General features: G+C 44.9%; 1 protein-coding gene across 1 annotated transcript in view; it reads left to right on the top strand.

The window, feature by feature from the left end:
* The window catches only part of ARFGEF3 (ARFGEF family member 3), a 236,678-nt gene that overhangs the window by 29,251 nt on the left and 188,207 nt on the right, over positions 1 to 19,220 (top strand). The window contains exons 2-3 of the mRNA XM_030198524.1: positions 2,973 to 3,024; positions 19,093 to 19,174. Of these exons, the coding sequence (XP_030054384.1) occupies positions 2,973 to 3,024; positions 19,093 to 19,174 (134 nt within the window). The remainder of the gene's footprint in view (positions 1 to 2,972; positions 3,025 to 19,092; positions 19,175 to 19,220) is intronic.

A 19,220-nucleotide genomic window follows, 5' to 3' on the forward strand; every position in this document is an offset into this window, starting at 1 on the left:
AAGGTAGGCGAGCAACGGAGGGGGAGGGTTGGCAGCGGTAGGGGGGTCCAGGGCGAAATCTGCGGGGGCCCAGGCCCCTGAGGCCCCACGCAGATACGCCCCTGCCCTGCACTGACCTGACAGCGCCTCTCACCTCCATGTGGAAGCGCTGCAGGCAGCAGCAGAGCGATCTGCTGCTGCCTACAGCGCTTTCACACGGAGGTGAGAGGCGTTGTCAGGTCAGTGCAGGGGGCCTGGCACGGAGGGTTGAGGGAGTAGCGGCGAGGAGGGTAGCTGGAAATCTCGCTCATTTTTACGGGCTAAATGGCTAGTAGTTAAATATATAGCTAGATACATACATGGTAATAGAGTGTCTGAAAGGTCTGCTAGACTATAAGGGAACTTTTCAAAATATCTATCCCAGGGCAAAGTGTATGGATACTTTTAACTTGTGGATTTGCACTCATTTTCAAAACAAATATACATTTAGTTTATTTTATTTATTCATGACATTTATACCCTACATTAGCCCGAAATAGACTCAAGTTCAGTGTGGCTTACAAACAAACAATAAAGTGAATAAAACATAATAATGTACAGAATATAACACAAATTACAATAACTTCAAGAAGCAAATTAATACATGTGCAGTAAGTAACCAGGAATTTAGACTATCTCAAGGACAAACAAATAATTAAGGATGGATAGGTGAGAGCATAATTAGCCAGGACTAGATGGGAAACAAGATTAAGAAAAGGGTGTGGGTAAATGTGCACGCTTATGCCTTATATGGTGTGAAGCTCCGCCCAGCGCATCCCAGGATACGCTGGGCAGGGCTGCTTGCGGCGTCGAAGGAAGAGGAGGGAGGCAGGCTACCTTCCTCCTCCAACCCAAGATAGGGGGGTAGGGAGGGGGGCGGATTGACACTGGACCACCAGGTATCCTTATGCTGGGAGGTTAGGGGGGCTGGAGACCCACCGGATCTCCAGCCCTCCCTGAACTGTGTCGGGGGGGGGGGGGGGGTGGGGGGACCAGAGGTCCAGCAGCCCCCCTGTTGCTCGGGGGGGGGGGGGGGTGTTGGTCGCCCACTGGGTCACTAGGGACTTTTTTGGAAATGCTGAGGGGAGTTAGAGGGGGCTGGAGACCCACCAGATCTCCAGCCCTCCCTGAACCTGGGGGGAGGGGGGGACTGGAGGTGCACCAGACCTCCAGCCCCCATTTTGCCTTGCTCGGGGCAGGGGTAGTTGGGGTCTGGTGGTCCCATGGACCTCCAGCTCCTGTGTTTGACAGGTTTGGGCTTTTGACAGCCCAGACCTGTCAAACAAGTGCGGGAGGATTGTGCTGAGCGCATGCTCAGGCACAATTCTCCTGCACGTCTACCCCATGATCAGAGATAATTGCGTGCTTAAATTTGCATGCAATTATCTCTGATCATAGGTCTAATAACGCCCCATGCTGTTCCAGTTTTATTTTTAGAGCGCTATTTGGAACAGCGCAGGGCTTTTGATCATCTGTCTGTTGGTTCTCAACTCACTGCTCTAACCATTAGGGTTCTCCACTTTTAACCACATTGAAGGAGGGCAACTTTCAGGCAGCCGATTAATGTAGGCAAAATGCTTTTTGCTTGTGTGTGTTGCTTTTGAAGTTGTCTTCAATGTGTAAAGCTGAGCTGAGTAAATATCAAAGTGCATTTTCGTACTTCTGATTTGTCAGCTGCCTTTTTATTCTGCATTGCATTTTACATTTTCTGTTTGACATTCCAGAATATTTATAATCAGCTGTAAATGTTTTGGGGTTACCCCGATAATGGCTCTGTCCCAAGGGGTTAAGCACCTTGGCCAAGTGCTACCCTGTGCCCACTGTTTCTTCAGCCCCCTGCCTCCCTCTGCTCTTTATCAGTGCCTGTCGAATCCTACCCAATTCTTCAGAAAGGCATTCATCTTAATATTTGACTCTTCCTTGTGAGTGTAGTTAAGCCTGAAAGAGGCAGGGTTTTGATTTCTTTTATGCTTGGATTTACTTCTGACGTCACCATTTTGCCCTTATCAATTTACTGCTAAGCACTGACATTTTCAGAATGTTCCAGAAATAGAAAGAATACCAAAATCTGAACTGGAAACATTATCAAGCACCCTCAGCACTGTGTGAGACAGGTTCAGCTTGAACTGAGCCTACTTTTCTTTCACTCCCTTTTTCCACCCCTAAATCCAACAAAATTCCACCTGGAGAAAGAATTCGGATTGAGGACCCAACTCACTTTGCCTGGATGGTTAAAAATGACCCCTAAAATTAGGTAGAATGCAGCACGGGTGCTGTGGGTTCTTAAGCAGGCTATAGGTCCCATTCTGTAGTTGTGTGCCATGAAAGTTGACCTTGGAAGCCATGGGCTAAGTTCTATAAATGGCACCTAAAAAATCGCCCCCCCCCCAAAACAAAATAGCGCCTAGTGCTATTCTATAAATGTTGCTTGAAGTTAGGCTTCATTTATACCAGTAGCGCTGGAAACCTCGACTGCATTTAGATGCAACCATTTACACCAATACGCCTACTTTAGGCGCAGATTCCCTTTATTCTGTAACAATGCATGTAAATTAAAGGAATGCCCCCTGATCTGCCCTTGGCTGCTCCCCCTTTTTGGACCTGTGCGTTAATGTTAATTAAATCCAATCGGTGCCAATAATTGTTTAAGATCTCAATTATTGGTGCTAATTGGCTCATTCAGTTAAATTGCGTAGACGCTGAAATTTGTGTGCCCAGTTTTTAGTGACTTTTATAGAATTTGGGGACATGTGTCTCCTTCTATAGTGGTATTCTTTAGATATGAATAAATGCAAGCATGCAGAATTGTGCATCTATTGGAAAAGAAAGTGATCTCATAATCAAAATCTTGACAAAATGCATGCTTCCAGCTGTGACTCATATGGGGCCTATTTGACCTTCCAGTTTGTTGCCTTTGGTACATCTCCCCTCTTTTTTTTGTTTTTCTTTTTCAGAAATGTTGGAGAGTCAGGATTCCGGGACTAAGATTCCTCCTTATAAGTTGAGGTAAGGTAGCCAAAATGTTTTGGGCAAACTTAAAACCAGGAGTATTGGTAGTAGACTGAAGCCTTGTGGTTGTAGCTCAGTGGTTCCCAAACGTGTTCCTGGAGGCACCCCAGCCAGTCAGTGTTTCAGAATACCCACAATGAATATTCATGAGAGAGATTTGTATGCAGTGGAGGCAATGCGTGCAAATCTCTCTCATCAGTATTCATTGTGGGTATCCTGAAAACCTGACTGGCTGGGGTGCCTCTAGGAACACGTTTGGGAACCACCGTTGTAGCTTACAAATGATAGATTCTTCTCTGCGATTGTGACACTGGTTGAGTATATGTTTCTGGATGTTTCAGCGTTATGGAGGGAATTGATTTCTAGTGATCATTAGAAGATCTGTTAAAATGAGCTGACTAGAGCTGGTGGTGGTGGCGTCGGCATTGGTGGGGGGGGGGCTAAAATGTGCCCCCTCACCTTGGGCTCTGGACCCCCCTCCCACTGAAGTCTGGCTACGCTCCTGCTTCAGCATTTGTTTTCATCCTGTCTAATGCAGTTCTTCACAACAAAGACCAGTTTTAAAGCCTACAAAATCAACTTTTTAATAATTTTTTCAATAATTATATGATCTCAAAATAATAAGCCCTCAGATTAATTTATCATCCAGAATTTAGCAGCCGAAAGGAGGCATATATAGTGTGTTCTTACAGTTTTTTTCTCTATTCATTAGGCTTCACCATACACCATAGTTATCATAGCACACTATTAACACCAATATATTTTGACATCACCACTGTGTCCATAAACTTAAATAGTGAAATTTGATAAGAAGCATTTATCTGCTTATCTGTCACTTCCAGGACCAGTCTAAAATTACCTGCTCAATAAGGGGTCGATGCTCGAAACTAACACCAGCATTAAAAAGTGGTTAATGCAGTGGTTCCCAAACCTGGTCCTGGAGGCACCCCAGACAGTCAGATCTTGAGGATATCCACAACGAATTTTCATAAGAGACATTTGCATGCAGTAGAGGCAGTGCATGCAAATCTCTCATGAATATTCATTGTAGGTGGTGTCCTGGAAACCTGGCTGGCTGGGGTGCCTCCAGGACCAGGATTGGGAACCACTGGGTTGACGCCTGATTTGTGCGCAAGTTACTGTGCGAAGAACGCTCAAAGGTCTCGAGCACAAGTGTTTATGTGTGTATTAAAAGTTGCCGCACATTGTATTGAAATGCATTTTAATGGATGCAGATGAGGTAAGTTAGTAATCCTTCCCAGTGCTCAAACAAAAGGGCTGTAGTGCACAGAAGAAAATGATGGCCCTTAGTGTTGAAAATTTACCGCCAGCTCAGGAGCAGTGTTGAAGTTTTGCAGAAAAAGATTTCTTGTCAGTTTTCTACATTGCACTGTGTTTTGTTTTGTTTTGTTTTTTTGGCTTCTCTTGCAAGCGGAAGAAATCCTGTGCAACTTTGAGCGCAGCTAATGAGAACAAGCCAGGTGCACAAGTCCAAGTGAAAACGTTGGTACCAATTTTTCTGCGCTTAACTGTGAGCATTTCAAAAAAATTAAAATGCAGACAGTTTAAAAAAAAAAAAGGCTCATTTTTAAAAGCGCAGAAGAATATTGCCAGTGTGTGCTTGCACTTCTGGGTTTGTCTGGGCATGCGTACAAGAGCCGTGTTTACTGCAAAACCCTTTGCGTGCATGTGCCAGGAATGTTCCTCACGTTGCTTTTGGTTTGTTAGTGCTAATTAACTGCACATATCATTTGCATAATTTTTTTCTTTTGAGCATAGCTTTACTGTTTCTTTGTGTTCCTTTCTGCATTATGGGATTTGCCTTATGCTGTTCTGCGCTGGGCTTTCAGCATCAGACCCTAAATTACCCATTCCTCCTCACAGCTGACTTCAGGTTTCTCTCATGTCTTCGACAATGGGGCCCAACCATGAGTTTTGCTCAAAAGAACTTCAAGGACACGAGTAACAACCTTTATGGCTTGAGTTGTATATACAGCTTCAGAACATCTGCGTATGAGGGGTGTTGGTCAGGCTCGCTGATGTCGGGTTACGCTATTATTATATAGTGAAACCTGGGTGCCCAGGTTTCATTATAGAATATGCATCTATCACGTGTTATCTGGGTGCCTAACTGGAGGTGCCCTGTTATCAAATTGTCCCCAATCGCGTTAGGTGCTGTGTTATAGAGTGGACTGATAAAATACTCCTTAATAACCCACTCCCTGTACTTCTGAAATTTCAATGCAAAACATAAATTAGAATTCATTTTCCAGTAATTCCAAACTTAGAACGTGAATACTGTGTTCACGTGTTAGTGATTTAGGGGGTCTCGTTGACTAAGCTGCATTATGACAATGATTTGTGTTTGCCAATAGCACAGCCTAATGCAAAGGTCGTCTCCCATAATGCATGATAAATGAGTTACAAATCATGCAAAGTAGCTCATTATTTTAAAGTATGAATAACCCAGCTGGCAGTAGACCTCACAAGCTGTATTATTCATTAAAAGTTAAAGCCACCTCAGAACGTAGTGTTAAGTCCTCCTCTCCCCCCCCCCTTTCAGGTTTATGAGCCCACCAATGTGGAAACTGATGCCTTTGGAGGTGGAATCAGAGGGGCCAGACTAGGTATTAATAAATACCCCCCCCCCCCTGTTCCTTAAAGCAAATGTGTGTGATGCTTCCACCTCCTGATCCCCAATCCTTATAATAAAGGTGACATGCCTCTCCACTATGCCCCAGGGGCGTATCTGCTTCGGGTCACAGGGGCCTGGGCCCCCGCAGATTTTGCCCTGGACCCCCTACCGCTGCCAACCCTCCCCCGCCGTTGCGTGGGTATCTTTGTTGGCAGGGGACCCCAACCCCCGCCAGCCGAGGTCTGCTTCCTCCTGCCGCTTGTAAGTTCTTCTTCGTCCTAGGCTCCGTCACTCCGTGCTGTTCAAAGAAGCTGGTGATGCTACCTCAATCCACAACGTGCAGCGACGTAGGACTCCGAAAGTGGATTGAGGTAGCAGCGCCAGCTTCTTTGAACAGCACGGAGTGACGGAGCCTAGGACAAAGAAGAACTTAAAAGCGGCAGGAGGAAGCGGACCTTGGCTGGCGGGGCTTGGGGTCCCCCACCAGCAAAGGTAGGTGATGGTGGCAGGGGGGGGTTGGCAATGGTGGCCGGAGGGGTGGTTGGAAATGGCGGCAGCGGGGAGGGGGGGCTATAATGTGCCCTCTCACTCTGGCTCCGGCCCCCGCTACCGCCGACTTTCAGATACGCCCCTGCTATGCCCCTGTATCCTTTGGGGTGGAGGGGGGCCAGTGGCTGCCATTTGTACAGAGTGAGCCACTGGGTATTGAGGATGTGAAATAGAGAGACTTTGTCTTTACTTTTAGGAATCAGGTGTTGATCCAAACCTTTAGAAGAAAACAGACTGAACAGGTTTGCTAATTGCAGTACTGAGGTATCACAGGTTAGTGAATCCCACTAGTGTTTCTGTAGTGAAATAGCACACAGCGCACTTTCTTCCTGAAGGCCACCGAATAGACGTCTTAAGTTATTAAAACACAATCTGGTTGTGCTTGACACCTTTTTTGTGAGGCTTGTAAATATTTTAAAGTGCAGGCTTCAGAGAATACTGAGATGATTTTCCTCTGCAAAGTACTGCTACTTGCAGAAGGGAAGTTTGGGATATATAATTTGTTGGCTTGTTTGTATCATGTTTTATCAATTGATTCCTTACCAGAACAACTGAATGTCTACTCTACATATATTATTAAAATTCCTATAAGAATCGTAACATTGGAAAATACTTGGTGTGGGGCAGGCAGTTCCAATATTGTTGGCTACCCTGTCACCAAAGTTGTAAAGTTGCCCATACATCGGTGGAATTCTATATATGGTGCTGAAAAAAACCACGCTTAGCGCTGTTCTATAAACCTAACCTAACGTTAGTTGCAGGTTATAGAATATGCATAGTGGCCATCACAGTGACTAAAATTTAGGCACAGAAACAGAAAAAAAAACAACACTGGGCCTTCAGGATAGAAATAAATGTCATCCTTTAATTTAAAAATGACCCGACACGGGCTGTGTTTCGGCGCACAAATGCCTGCCTCAGGGGTCAGATTGTTTCTTTTAGGTATAAATATGTACAATTGGAGATAATCAAACAATCAAGGTATATTACCCAGAGCCTGCTAAATGTCCGTGTAATCAAACAAGACGCTGTTGGTAAAATTAAACGCCAAGTGGTTTTTTTTACCGACAGCATCTTGTTTGATTACACGGACATTTAGCAGGCTCTGGGTAATATACCCTGATTGATTATCTCCGATTGTACATATTTATACCTAAAAGAACCATTCTGACCCCAGAGGCAGGCTTCTGTGTGCTGAAACACGGCCCATGTCAGGCCATTTTAAAGGACGACATTCATCTCTATCCTGAAGGCCCAGTGTTGCTTTTTTTCTGTTTCTGTTTATGCTTGTATGCTGTTTTACCCTCTCTCTTGTGACCAGTGGCGTAGCTATGTGGGGCCACGGGGGCCTGAGCCCCCATAGATTTGGCCCTGGACCCCCCCTGCCGACGACCCTCTCAACCCCCCTTCCGCTAACCCTCCGCCGCCCGCTACCTTTGCTGGCAGGGGACCCCAGCCCCCGCCAGCCGAGGTCCTCTTCTTCCAGCGCAAGGCTTCGTTCTGTTTCTGTGAGTCTGACATCCTGCACGTTGTACATGCAGGACGTCAGAAACAGAACAAAGCCTTGCGCCAGAAAAAGAGGACCTTGGCTGGCGGGGGTTGGGGTCCCCCACCATCAAAAGTAGGCAACGGGAGGGGGTGGGGGGTCGAGCGGTCGTCGGCAGGTCGGGGTCAAAGTTGGTGGTGGTGGCGGAAGCGCCGTGGGGGGAGGGGCTAAAATGTGCTCCCTCACCTCGGGCTCTGGACCCCCCTCCCGCCGAAGTCTGGCTACGCCCCTGCTTGTGACTGTGTAAAATTTAGACGCAGCCATTTATGTCATCTAAAACCTGGTGTAAATACCATGTCTTATTTAGGCTGTGCTTAGATTGGGGACATAGATCATGTGGGCAGTGCAGCGTTTGCCAACATGCACTAACAAATGTGATATTTCACCATCTGCTCACCCTCAAAGAATATAAGTAGAACCATTCCTCAGATTGTAACACCAGTGGAATAGTTCATATCATCACATGCCCCCTGTCCTATGATATATGTGAGAAACACCAAACGTGCGATCGAAACACGGATCATTGAACATAGGAGCTGCATTAGCCGTCGAGTTCTCAGTGTTCCATTAGTACAACATTGGATAGACAAAAATCATTGTATTGCTGATCTGAAATTCTTGGTGTTCAAAGTCCTCAGAAGATCATGTAGAGGTGTTGATTTTGACACCCAATTACTCAGAGAGGAGCGGAGAGCCATTTTTGATTTAAATTCACTAAGTCCACAAGGCCTAAATGCAACATTAGAGTTGAAAAATTTTCTCTGACAGTCTACTTGTTAATCCGAGTGGAGTATCTGCTCTGTCATCTTGTCTAATGTATTTATACTCAGCCTGTGTTACAAGCAATATACATTCTAGTATAAGCTATTGTAATTTAAATTTAACTATGAAAAGGTGACTTCAGATTAAACTTTTTACATAATTTTAATATATTTTTTTACATAATTTTGATACTCTTATTTATCATCTGTTTAATTCATTTTTAACATACATCTGTATGAATAGTATACCCATACAAATGCTGGTGTCATAAAGATATAGCAACACCACCCCCCCAAGCTTCCTATTCTTCACTCTCTGTTCATGCATACAGTAATCCATAACCAAACCCCTGCTAAGGCTCGCAGCATGCCCCTCTCTGGACAAACTCAAGTATATTACCCACAGTATAAACCTCTGCAAAGCTGCTCAGCAATTATTGTAGAATACAACCAGTCTCAAAACCAGTCAAGTATTGGCGCTCAGCTCAGGCCAAGGATCAGAGGCGGGGCACCCTTTGCCCCCTCAAACTTTCTGCCATTTTTGGTGTGAGATGGTGGGAGAGCCTGAGGCCCGGTCCAGAGCCACAGTCTCCACAAAAGGAAGATCGGAACATCCCAGCTCCGAAAGGGCTTTCCAAGCCCCCGCAACAGTTTGGACTCTCCGTGACTGAGCGCCAACAGATATTTGCAATCCAAAAGGATAAAGCCAGCAATATTGTAGGCCAGCCTTTTGCAACTAGTCACTTCACGGAAACCCTTTCGACGTTGGAGAGTCATCTTGGCCAAATCTTGAAATACCCTGACCTTGCAGTTATTCCAGGTGATATCACTCAGAGACTGGGCCCTTTTCCACACTCTTTCACTACATAGTCATGAAAACACACGATGATGTCTTGAGGTAGAGTATTCCTTTGAGGCCCCAGCAGTGGCGTATGTAGGGTATTTGACACCCGGGGCCGATCATTTTTAACCCCCCCCCCTCCAAAATCCAGTATTATACATACTGAGAATACAAAACACAACAAATGTCATTCAGGACCTGCAGAGCAATTCTACCATATCTTAAGCAGTTAGTTCTGTGAGTCACACAAGAGTGTACCTAGGAAAAGACAGCATCTTCAACATTGCAGTGAGCAGTAGAACATCAAACGTCTATTGTAAAACTGAACCAGCTAGAATAGTACAGATTGTCGATGCTGCATAGTCAGTGCCAACAGAAAACCATGTCTTTTTCACAGTCACAGATACACCCTAATTCACTATAGAATAAGTAACCAAAAACTGATTTTAATCATTGTGAACGCTGAGACCTGCTAAGACCTGCTAGTGAGCATTAGCAGTATAGCAAATTTTAAATGAAATATAAACTAACAGTAGAAATATTTAGACAAAAATTAAACTGAACCCCCAAGAAGCCAGAGTCTGCATACAATGCAACACCACAGAAACAGTGATAGTGATGTATGTCCCCTAGTACTGTGCAAAATATAAAGACAGCAGATGTAAATTTGAAAAAACTAACAACTACCAATCCCCACTTTACAAATTAACAAATAGAAATAAAACAAATAAGGAAAATAAGACAATACCATTTTAGCTTTCAGAGAGGCCAAACCTCCATCCTCAGGTCAATACAGTATACTGCTATTACAGTATCCTGTCTTGACCTAAGGAAGGGGATTTTGGTCTCTGAACGTTAGTCAAAATGTATTAAAATTAGTCCAATAAAAAAAATTACCTTATTTCCATTTTCTATTTATAAACATATATTAACACAGCTACAATAGTACTTTAACCTAAAGCAGAAAAAATAAAAAATCTTTTATCTACCTTTGCTGTCACTGGTTTCTGCTTTCCTCATCTTCTGTTCACTCTCTCCCTTCCATCCACCATTTGCCCCTTCCATCCAGTGTCTGCCCTCCCTCTCTCTCTCCCTGCCCCTGCAATCCAGTGTCTGCCCTCTCTCTTTCTGCCCCCTCCATCCAGCATCTCCCCTCTTTCCCTTCCATCCAGTGTCTGCCCCTTCCAACCACTATCTGCCGCCTCTTTCCCTTCCATCCAGTGCCTGCCCTCTCTGTCTCTGCCCATTCCATCTACCGTATGCCCCTGTATGTCCTCTCTCTCCCCCCTTCCAACCATTGTATGCCCTCTCTCTTGCTTTCATCCTGGATCTGCCCTCTTTGTCTCTGCCCTTCCATCCTCTGCCATTTCTCTCCCTTCCTCCAGGATCTGCTCTTTCTCTCTCTGGCCAATTCATCTACTGTCTGCCCCTTCTCTCTCTCATCCATCCATGGTCTGCCTTCCCGCCCTCTTCCTTCCATCCAGGATCTGTCCTCTCTCTGTCTCTCTCCCTTCCATTCAGATGTACCCTTTCTCTCCCATCCATCCAGGGTCTGCTCTCCCTCTTTCTCCCTTCCATCCAGGATATGTCCTCTCTCTCCCCCCCCCCTTCCATCCACCATCTGTTCTCTCTCTCCCATCCATGGTCTGCCCTCTCCCCTCTTCCAAGTGTGCCCTCTCTATCCTTTTTACCGGATTCATTCGCCCCCCCCCCCCCCAATGCTGTTGCTTCTCCTCCCACTTCAAACTATCAGCAGAAAAAAAATAATAAACCAAGATCGCGGGGCCTTACCTACTCGTGGCTGCCGACTCGGCTCCAAAACTGGAAGTGATGTCAAAGGGGCAGGATCGGCAGCCACGGTTAGCTTAGACCCTGCAATCTTCCTACTTTAGCTGACTGCTACCGCTGCTAGTCTGTTGGATGAGAAGCAGCAGCAGCAGCAGTGGCGGTGGTGACAGCTTGACAGGACTGCTGGAGGAAGGCGCAGGACCGTTCGGCCAGAGGTGAAGCAATAGCGGCGGCAGTCTGGCAGGGGTGGAGCAGAAGGAAGGTGCGGAACCAGCCAGAAGAGAGGCAGGGACGATGGCCCAAACGGAGGGACTGGAGCAGCGGGAGTGGAGCACCCCCCGTTGATTTGCACCCGGGATGGACCGCCCCGCCCTTGGTACGCCACTGGGCCCCAGATTGTGATGGGCCCTATCCAGGGTAACAGAAACAAACCTTGCAGCACCCAATTCAGTTTCTCCGGGGTACAAAAGTGAGGCATGTATCTCTTTCACCACTTGAACACAATCTTTAAACTGGTCCTCCTCAGGCACTCCTTTAAAACATAGATTACAGCGCCTGGACCTATTCTCCAGGTCTTCCAGCGCCAATTCCATGTTGGCCCACAGCTGCCGTTCCTTTTTAAGTTCCGTCTGAAGTGCTTGCAAATTGTCTGTGAATGCATCCATCCGTTTATAAGTTTGATCTAAACGATTCCCAATCTCTCTGATTTCATCTCATATTTCAGAAACCGCAGCCTGGATATCCTTATGAACGGCAGACATTTCAAATTTGAGTTCCTTGAACCAGTGGGCATCACGCTTGGTAAATTCCATTTCACTGTCCATCTGCTTCGCGTGGTTCGGGTCGGAATCGGAATTGTCCGCCATCTTGGAACCACGTGTCCCTGCCTTCTGCATCGTGCTTGACTCAGACCCACGTTTCTCTGCCTTAGACTTGAATTTGGCCAGTTTTTTCCATGCTGCTATACCTCAGGGTATTTCGGAGAGTGTCATGGAAGGGAAACAGCAAAAATTCTCGGGCGTATTGCTAATTACAAGTCCCTCTCCAGCAGAGCTCGGGAATCAAGCAGCCATCTCATTGCGATGACATCACTTCCTCCATATATTTACTTTTAATGTATTTTGTTTATGGTATTCATGTCAAAGTATTTATGAAAGATTACTTTCAATCATTTTTTATTTGTTGGTATTTGGTCCTTATTTGTTTCGTTGTTTTTATTGATATTGTATTTTAGATGTTTTATTCATTTTTTTATTCATAGAGTTAGTAATTTGACCCTTGATGTAGGCGTTGATATATGCCAAAACACGGACCATGTCGGGTCCCTTCTTATCTGCATCAGTTAAAGATTGTTGGATGACATCTCCAGTGTTGGATTCGTTCTTGGTCAGCCTCTACTTTTGTCTATATTCTCTAACACTGCACATAATTTTCAGGAACGCCCATGACCCTCCCATAGCCATGTCCCATTTTGAGATCCACGCATTAGAATTTACGCACACTAATTTACAGAATATTCTTAGAAAGTTGCACACGTAAATTCTAATTAGTGCCAATTTGTGCTGGTAATTGCTTGTTAGTGGCCAGTTATCAGTGCTGATTAGCTTGTTAAACAGAAGTTGCACATGAAAATAGGTTATGTGCGCTGATATGCACATGCAACTTTAATCGCCATATATAAAATCTAGGGGAGAAAGAATCTTTTACATATGGCGCTTGTTCCCTTCTTGGTTTTTATAAATTTCAATGGATTATTGTATAATTCAGAGTATTTATATATAAATTATTTAATGTCAACAGTTCAGAATTATAAAAGTAAACAGCATTGGCTATCTGCTGTTCTGTGTAATTAGAAGAGCTAGCAGGAATGCAGGCAGTCATCAGTGGCATATTTATTCAATGTTAATGTTTTGTGTACATACCCCCTGTCAGACCCAGTCCTCTGCCCATGCCTTAAAATCATCTCTGCGCCAGTCTTTGCCTGGGCAGCAGCAGTGGCACTCATAGGCTGCCTGTGGCCTGCGCTGGGACTTTCTGTCTCTGAAGAGTCCCGCCCTTCACAAAACAGGAAGTTGCATCAGAAGGGGCGGGAAGGTTCAGAGAGAAATTCCCAGTGCAGACAGCCTATGAGTGCTGCTGCCCGGGCAAAGACTGGAGCAGAGGTGATTTTAAGGTACGGGGGGGGGGGGGGGGGCGGGAGATGCACCCCCTGTTAAAAATTCCTGGCTATGCCACATGCAGTCATATAGCTGGGTCTGGCTGCCCCCTGGGAGTCTCCTTGTGTTGATTGTTCTGGTGCTATTTGGTTCTGTTTGGAAGGCTGCAGCATTCATAATTAGGCTGCAGTCTTCATAATTAAGCAGAAGTGCTCATGGAAACTCAGACCCAACTAAGTGAACACCTATCTGTCAGACTGCTTAGGGGACATGCGAGGCAAAATGTAAATGCAATGGTCATACCAGTATTGCAAGCTCATTAGAGGTCAGTATGGAACTTCATGGTCGGTGTTTCTATTAAACAGCATCTGTGGTGTTTAAATGTATTCCTAGTTATTTAATGCTGGCTAGCATCTGGATGGATATTTATTTTTATTTTTATTTATTGCATTTGTATCCCACATTTTCCCACCTATTTGCAGGCTCAATGTGGCTTACAATGTATCGTTATTGGTAGGTAATAAAATGGAAGATAACAATTATTGTTACATATAATAGAACATGGAAGACTTACCGTGTTTCCCCGAAAATAAGACATCCCTTGAAAATAAGACCTAGTAGAGGTTTTGCTGAATTGCTAAATATAAGGCCTCCCCAGAAAGTAAGACCTAGCTCCAAATTGTATCTTCCACCTCCCGCTCCCCGGCTGAGCCCGCCCTCAACTCCCCGACATATTACCTTCCATTCCGTTCCGGACACGCCGCCCTGCGTTTAAAGCTCAGCTGTTATTTTAAGTCGCTGCGGCAGCTCGAGTCCAGTCTCTCCCGTCAGTGGTTGGGGGAGGGGTTCTGCTCCTCGCCTGCTACTTGCCTGCCACGAGTTTCTTCCTACATGAAAGTGTGAAATAGCAAACTGTCTCTCGGAGGAGGATCCACCCAGAGCCCATCCCGAGGGAGAAAGAAAAGGCTCAGACAGAGCTGCAGACCATACAGATAAATGTGAATTCTTCTTCATGGAAAAATAAGACATCCCCTGAAAATATGACCTAGCGCATCTTTGGGAGCAAAAATTAATATAAGACACTGTCTTATTTTCGGGGAAACAGGGTAGTAGAAATTAAACAAGCAGATATAAGAGGAAAAACAGTTCTGATTATGGGTAAGTGGAGATGTGTTACATTACAATTGTTGATCTTTGTGGTGTTGAATATCCAAGTATGCTGCGGACCGTCACCATTATTCAGATAACTATCTGGACAGCTTAGGTCAGCAATTTTTCTCTCCTGAGGTCTCTGGATAGCAGTGCTGAATACTGCTACTGTCAAGATAATCGCTCGCTCTACCCATTTGGGTTGTCTGCAGTGATTCTTAGTGACATTATCCGGACAACTGCTGAAAATCCGGGGATATCGCAGTTGGTACTACTTGTCCCGGGTAAATAGTTTTGATTTTCAGGTAGTTCAGATTACTGCAAGCCTTTTACTTGGGCATGGGAACAGGGAATTAAGATGATAGTGGATACTCTTCTAACCAAGATGATAGAATATAAAAGAGGAAAACAAACAAGTTGGAAAGTATATACTGAGTGTGGCACAACGGCACATTTCTTCTTTTTTTCCCCTCAATCTTCCCTCCCCTCACCTCTCTGCAGACGGCAGAGTCAGGTCAGTTTAGGACCCGCTGGTGTGGTGGTGGCAGGAGCAATCTGTTTAGTTCTGTAGGGTTGTCAAATCACGTTCCTTTTCCAAAACCCGCCTCCTGTACATAATCCAGCAGAGGAATGTAAACTGTTAGCCCCATGCATCTAATCGGACTGCTTTTCTTGTCATGCTGCCATTTCACTTTGGACTGACCCTGGCTTTAGTAACTCTCTGCCCATGGGGAAGGGGGCAGTGGCTGAGGGGGGAATCTTGGAGGTGGCCATCATACTTTTTAGTCTTTCAGTGGCAGGTCCTGAGCCTGCACCTGCCACCCCCATTTCTCCCAACTCCTCTTGTCTTCTGCCTGCCAAAGGTGGTTGGAGTGTATCATTAGTCATATGGAATAGGATAACAGAGTAGACTGGATGGATCAGATCATCTCTCTGTGCGTCATTTAGTATGTGACTGAGATGATGTGATAACGTGATTATTTAAAAAAAAAAAAAAAAAAAAAAGAGGTCCTTTCTTCAGATGTCAGTTTCTTTATATAGAACAAAATCAGTTGCCTCTCTGTCTTGGGCTTTGAATATACATTTTGTTAATGCATTTAAGTGTGACTTCACATTCCCTTCTCCAAGCTGTCACATATTGCAATCCATGCAAGAAGTAGTGACTTTGGGAAGTTCATCAGCTGGATTATGTATTGATGTATAAATGATTTCATTCAAACATTTGCATATATTGAACATTAGCCAGTGATCTATGTAAAATGGAGCCTTTGAGTGCTAGTACGATCTAGGAAAACAGCCAAACGTCTGATAGGCCTTGAAATCAGCACCTGTATAGTTTTTGTTTTTTTGAGCATAGTGGTGTGTTTATTTTCATTGCCACTCTTGCAAATCAAATGCCAGAATTACATGGCAACACTATGACCAGTTGTACATTTCAGATGCTATCGTAGTAAGAAGCCAAATAACTTTAAGAACATGCCCTCTCCTCCTGAAGCTTGTGCTCTTCCATCGTCCCACTTTCTGCTAGAGCTGCCTCGTGGTCTCAAGGCAAACCAATGCTGTAAGTGTCAAGATTGCTTTAAGAGGTCTGGTCATAGCACACCCCCACATGTGCAAGCAGCATGCCTGACAGAATACCACAGCTTTTAGGTAAAGAAAAGGGACATCGCGCTCTCAGCTGTGTAGATTTCTGGTTGTGTACTAGTTCCGAGTGTTACTTGATAATATATGCCTAGGGATTTTCTAGCTGGATTCCATGAAAGGAAAAACCAACAGAGGAGCTGGCTTCTTCACTCCTAGTCCTTAAGGGCTACCAAAATGTCAGGTTTTTGAGGATATCACCAATGAATATACATGAGAGAGATTTGCATGTAATGGCGGTAGCAAGCATGCAAATCTCCAAGCATATTCATTAGGAATATCCTGAAAACATGACTTGTGGACTGCCCTTGAGGACTGGGAGTGAAGACCAAGAAGCAAGTTGGTCCCGAAAGTCATGTAGTTTTGGAGGAAATGGGCCTTTTGCCTCTTTTTGATTACTTAAGACGCAAGCAGAGAGTAGCAAATCACAATCTCATAAGTACATAAGTAATGCCACACTGGGAAAAGACCAAAGGTCCATCGAGCCCAGCATCCTGTCCACGACAGCGGCCAATCCAGTCCAAGGGCACCTGGCAAGCTTCCCAAACATACAAACATTCTATACATGTTATTCCTGGAATTGTGGATTTTTCCCAAGTCCATTTAGTAGCGGTTTGTGGACTTGTTCTTTAGGAAACCGTCTAACCCTTTTTTAAACTCTGCTAAGCTAACCACCTTCACCACGTTCTCCGGCAACAAATTCCAGAGTTTAATTACCCGTTGGGTGAAGAAACATTTTCTCCGATTTGTTTTAAATTTACTACACTGTAGTTTCATCGCATGCCCCCTAGTCCTAGTATTTTTGGAAAGCGTGAACAGACGCTTCACATCCACCTGTTCTACTCCACTCATTATTTTATAGACCTCTATCATGTCTCCCCTCAGCCGTCTCTTCTCCAAGCTGAAAAGCCCTAGCCTCCTTAGTCTTTCTTCATAGGGAAGTCGTCCCATCCCCGCTATCTGGTACAACATGTTGCAAAAAATAAAATAAGCCCCTCCCCCCAAAAAAATATCTACTTCAATCCACAATGTTGTCTTCCTAATTGGCTGGAGAGCCTACAAATCAAAGATCAGCCTTGCGGTGGGAAGGAAGAACTAAACAGAGTTTTCCCTCAACCCCTGTGCTCTATACTGATGTTATGCCAAACTCGAAAATGCAACCTAAATTACTAAAACCCTAACATAGAATTAAAAGGCTACACTATTGACTAAACTGACTTTTTGCTAAATAAGTAAAGTAATGTAACAAAAAGATGATAAAATTGCTTATTCAGCCCCAAGTTTGAATGCAATTTCCAGCAGGTAAGATACACTAGTGAATTTTTCTTCCCTTCAGCAGGTCGTCTTTCAGCACCTCTTCAGGACTCAAAATATCCTCTCCAACCCCTAACAATTCTCAGGCAATATCCCTGGCCTTTTGTAATTTTCCCCTTGGTCCAATACCCAGCCTTGAACCTGTGACCTGGATATTGGAAATACTTGCTATTGTGACTAAAGAGTCAACATTTCAAGAACAGTAGGTGCTACCTAACAAGTATCATGTCTGTTCATTACATGAAACATAAACAAAATCCAAATTCATGTTTTGATAGTTTATACCAAGTGTACTTGGATAGCACTTGCTTGTCCAGATAACTATTTTTGTTGTTCTCAGTTTAAGTGGAACCGCGTTCAGCGGGAGAGAACAATGCATAAGATGGCTGCACATGCGATAGTAGTGCCCTTAAAGAAACAAATTTCACACCTGATGGATGACTAGTTAATATCAGATTGGCACACACCAAGAATTGATTCTGAGGTTCAAAAAGTAACTTAATGAAATTGTTTATGTATTCTCCTAATAATGTTTGTTTTTAATGACTGATCTACACCAGGGGCATAGCTACGTGGGGCCACGGGGGCATGGGCCCCCACAGATTACGCCCTGGCCCCCTCTACATTTGACGATGACGCCCGCCCGCCCCCTGCCCCGCCACCGCATCAGGTACCTTGTTTGCTGGCGGGGTTCCCCAATCCCCGCCAGCTGAAGAGTCTTCTTCAGCGCCAGTCGACTTTGGCGCCTTCGTTGTGATCTTCTGTTTCTGACACCTTACATCCTGCATGGGGCTACATGCACGGTGCAGGACATAAGGCTTCAGAAACAGATGACCACACAACGAAGGCGCCAGAGTCGACTGGCGCTGAAGAAGACTCTTCGGCTGGCGGGGATTGGGGACCCCGCCAGCAAACAAGGTACCTGATGTGGCAGCGGGGCGGGGGGGTTGTCTGTGGGGGGGATCCAAAGTGGCGGGGGGGGGGGGGGGGGTCGGTGGCTAAACAGTGCCCCCCTCCCGCTGAGGTCTGGCTATGCCCCTGATCTACACTAAGGGCCCCATTTACTAAGGCGCTAGTGTTTTTAGTGCGCACTAATTCTAGAGACACTCATATGTTCTTATGGGTGTCTCTAATGTTAACACACACTAATTTTTAGCACGCATTAAAAACTCTAATACGCCTACAGTATGGTTTTGTAAACAAGGCCCTAAATGTGTCAAAGGGGGGGTTCAAGTTTTTTTCTGATCATCAGCGTTCTACAGGAGCTACTACAATTTCCTTGGTGGGGAATTGTATACTAATTTAAGAATTTGTTCTTACTGAACTCCCTACCTGTGTATCTTGATATTGAACTTGGACCCCTGAGGCCGGCGTTACTTACGCCGAAACACGGCCCGTGTTGGGTCTGATCTTAATAAAGGACTCCTGTTGTCTCAGTCTTGAAGGCCCAGTTGTGCTTTTTCTTTGTGTGTTATATTGAGATACACAGGCTGGTGTTGCATGGGGCTTTATTCTCTCTTTCAGTTGAATCAGCTTTGCCCCAAGTAGCTGATGTTGTACAAACCTGAATTCTACATGTGTAGAATGTGTGGTGGCAATTTACAGTAGAAAGAGAAATTGCAAATAATAGTAGAATCTCAACAAAATGACTGACTGACTTTTTATTCTTCTGGGGTTTTTTTCAGGGAGACTTGTCTTCTACCTCTTCAGCTTGCACTTGAAACAAAGAATGTGAAGTTAGCCCAGCAATCGCTTACAGGGATGCAGGTATGATTTGGTTTTTAGTTTGTTTTGGTTTTATCTACCACATCCC

The sequence above is a fragment of the Microcaecilia unicolor genome, chromosome 3 (genome assembly GCF_901765095.1).
Source record: "Microcaecilia unicolor chromosome 3, aMicUni1.1, whole genome shotgun sequence".
Taxonomy (NCBI): domain Eukaryota; kingdom Metazoa; phylum Chordata; class Amphibia; order Gymnophiona; family Siphonopidae; genus Microcaecilia; species Microcaecilia unicolor.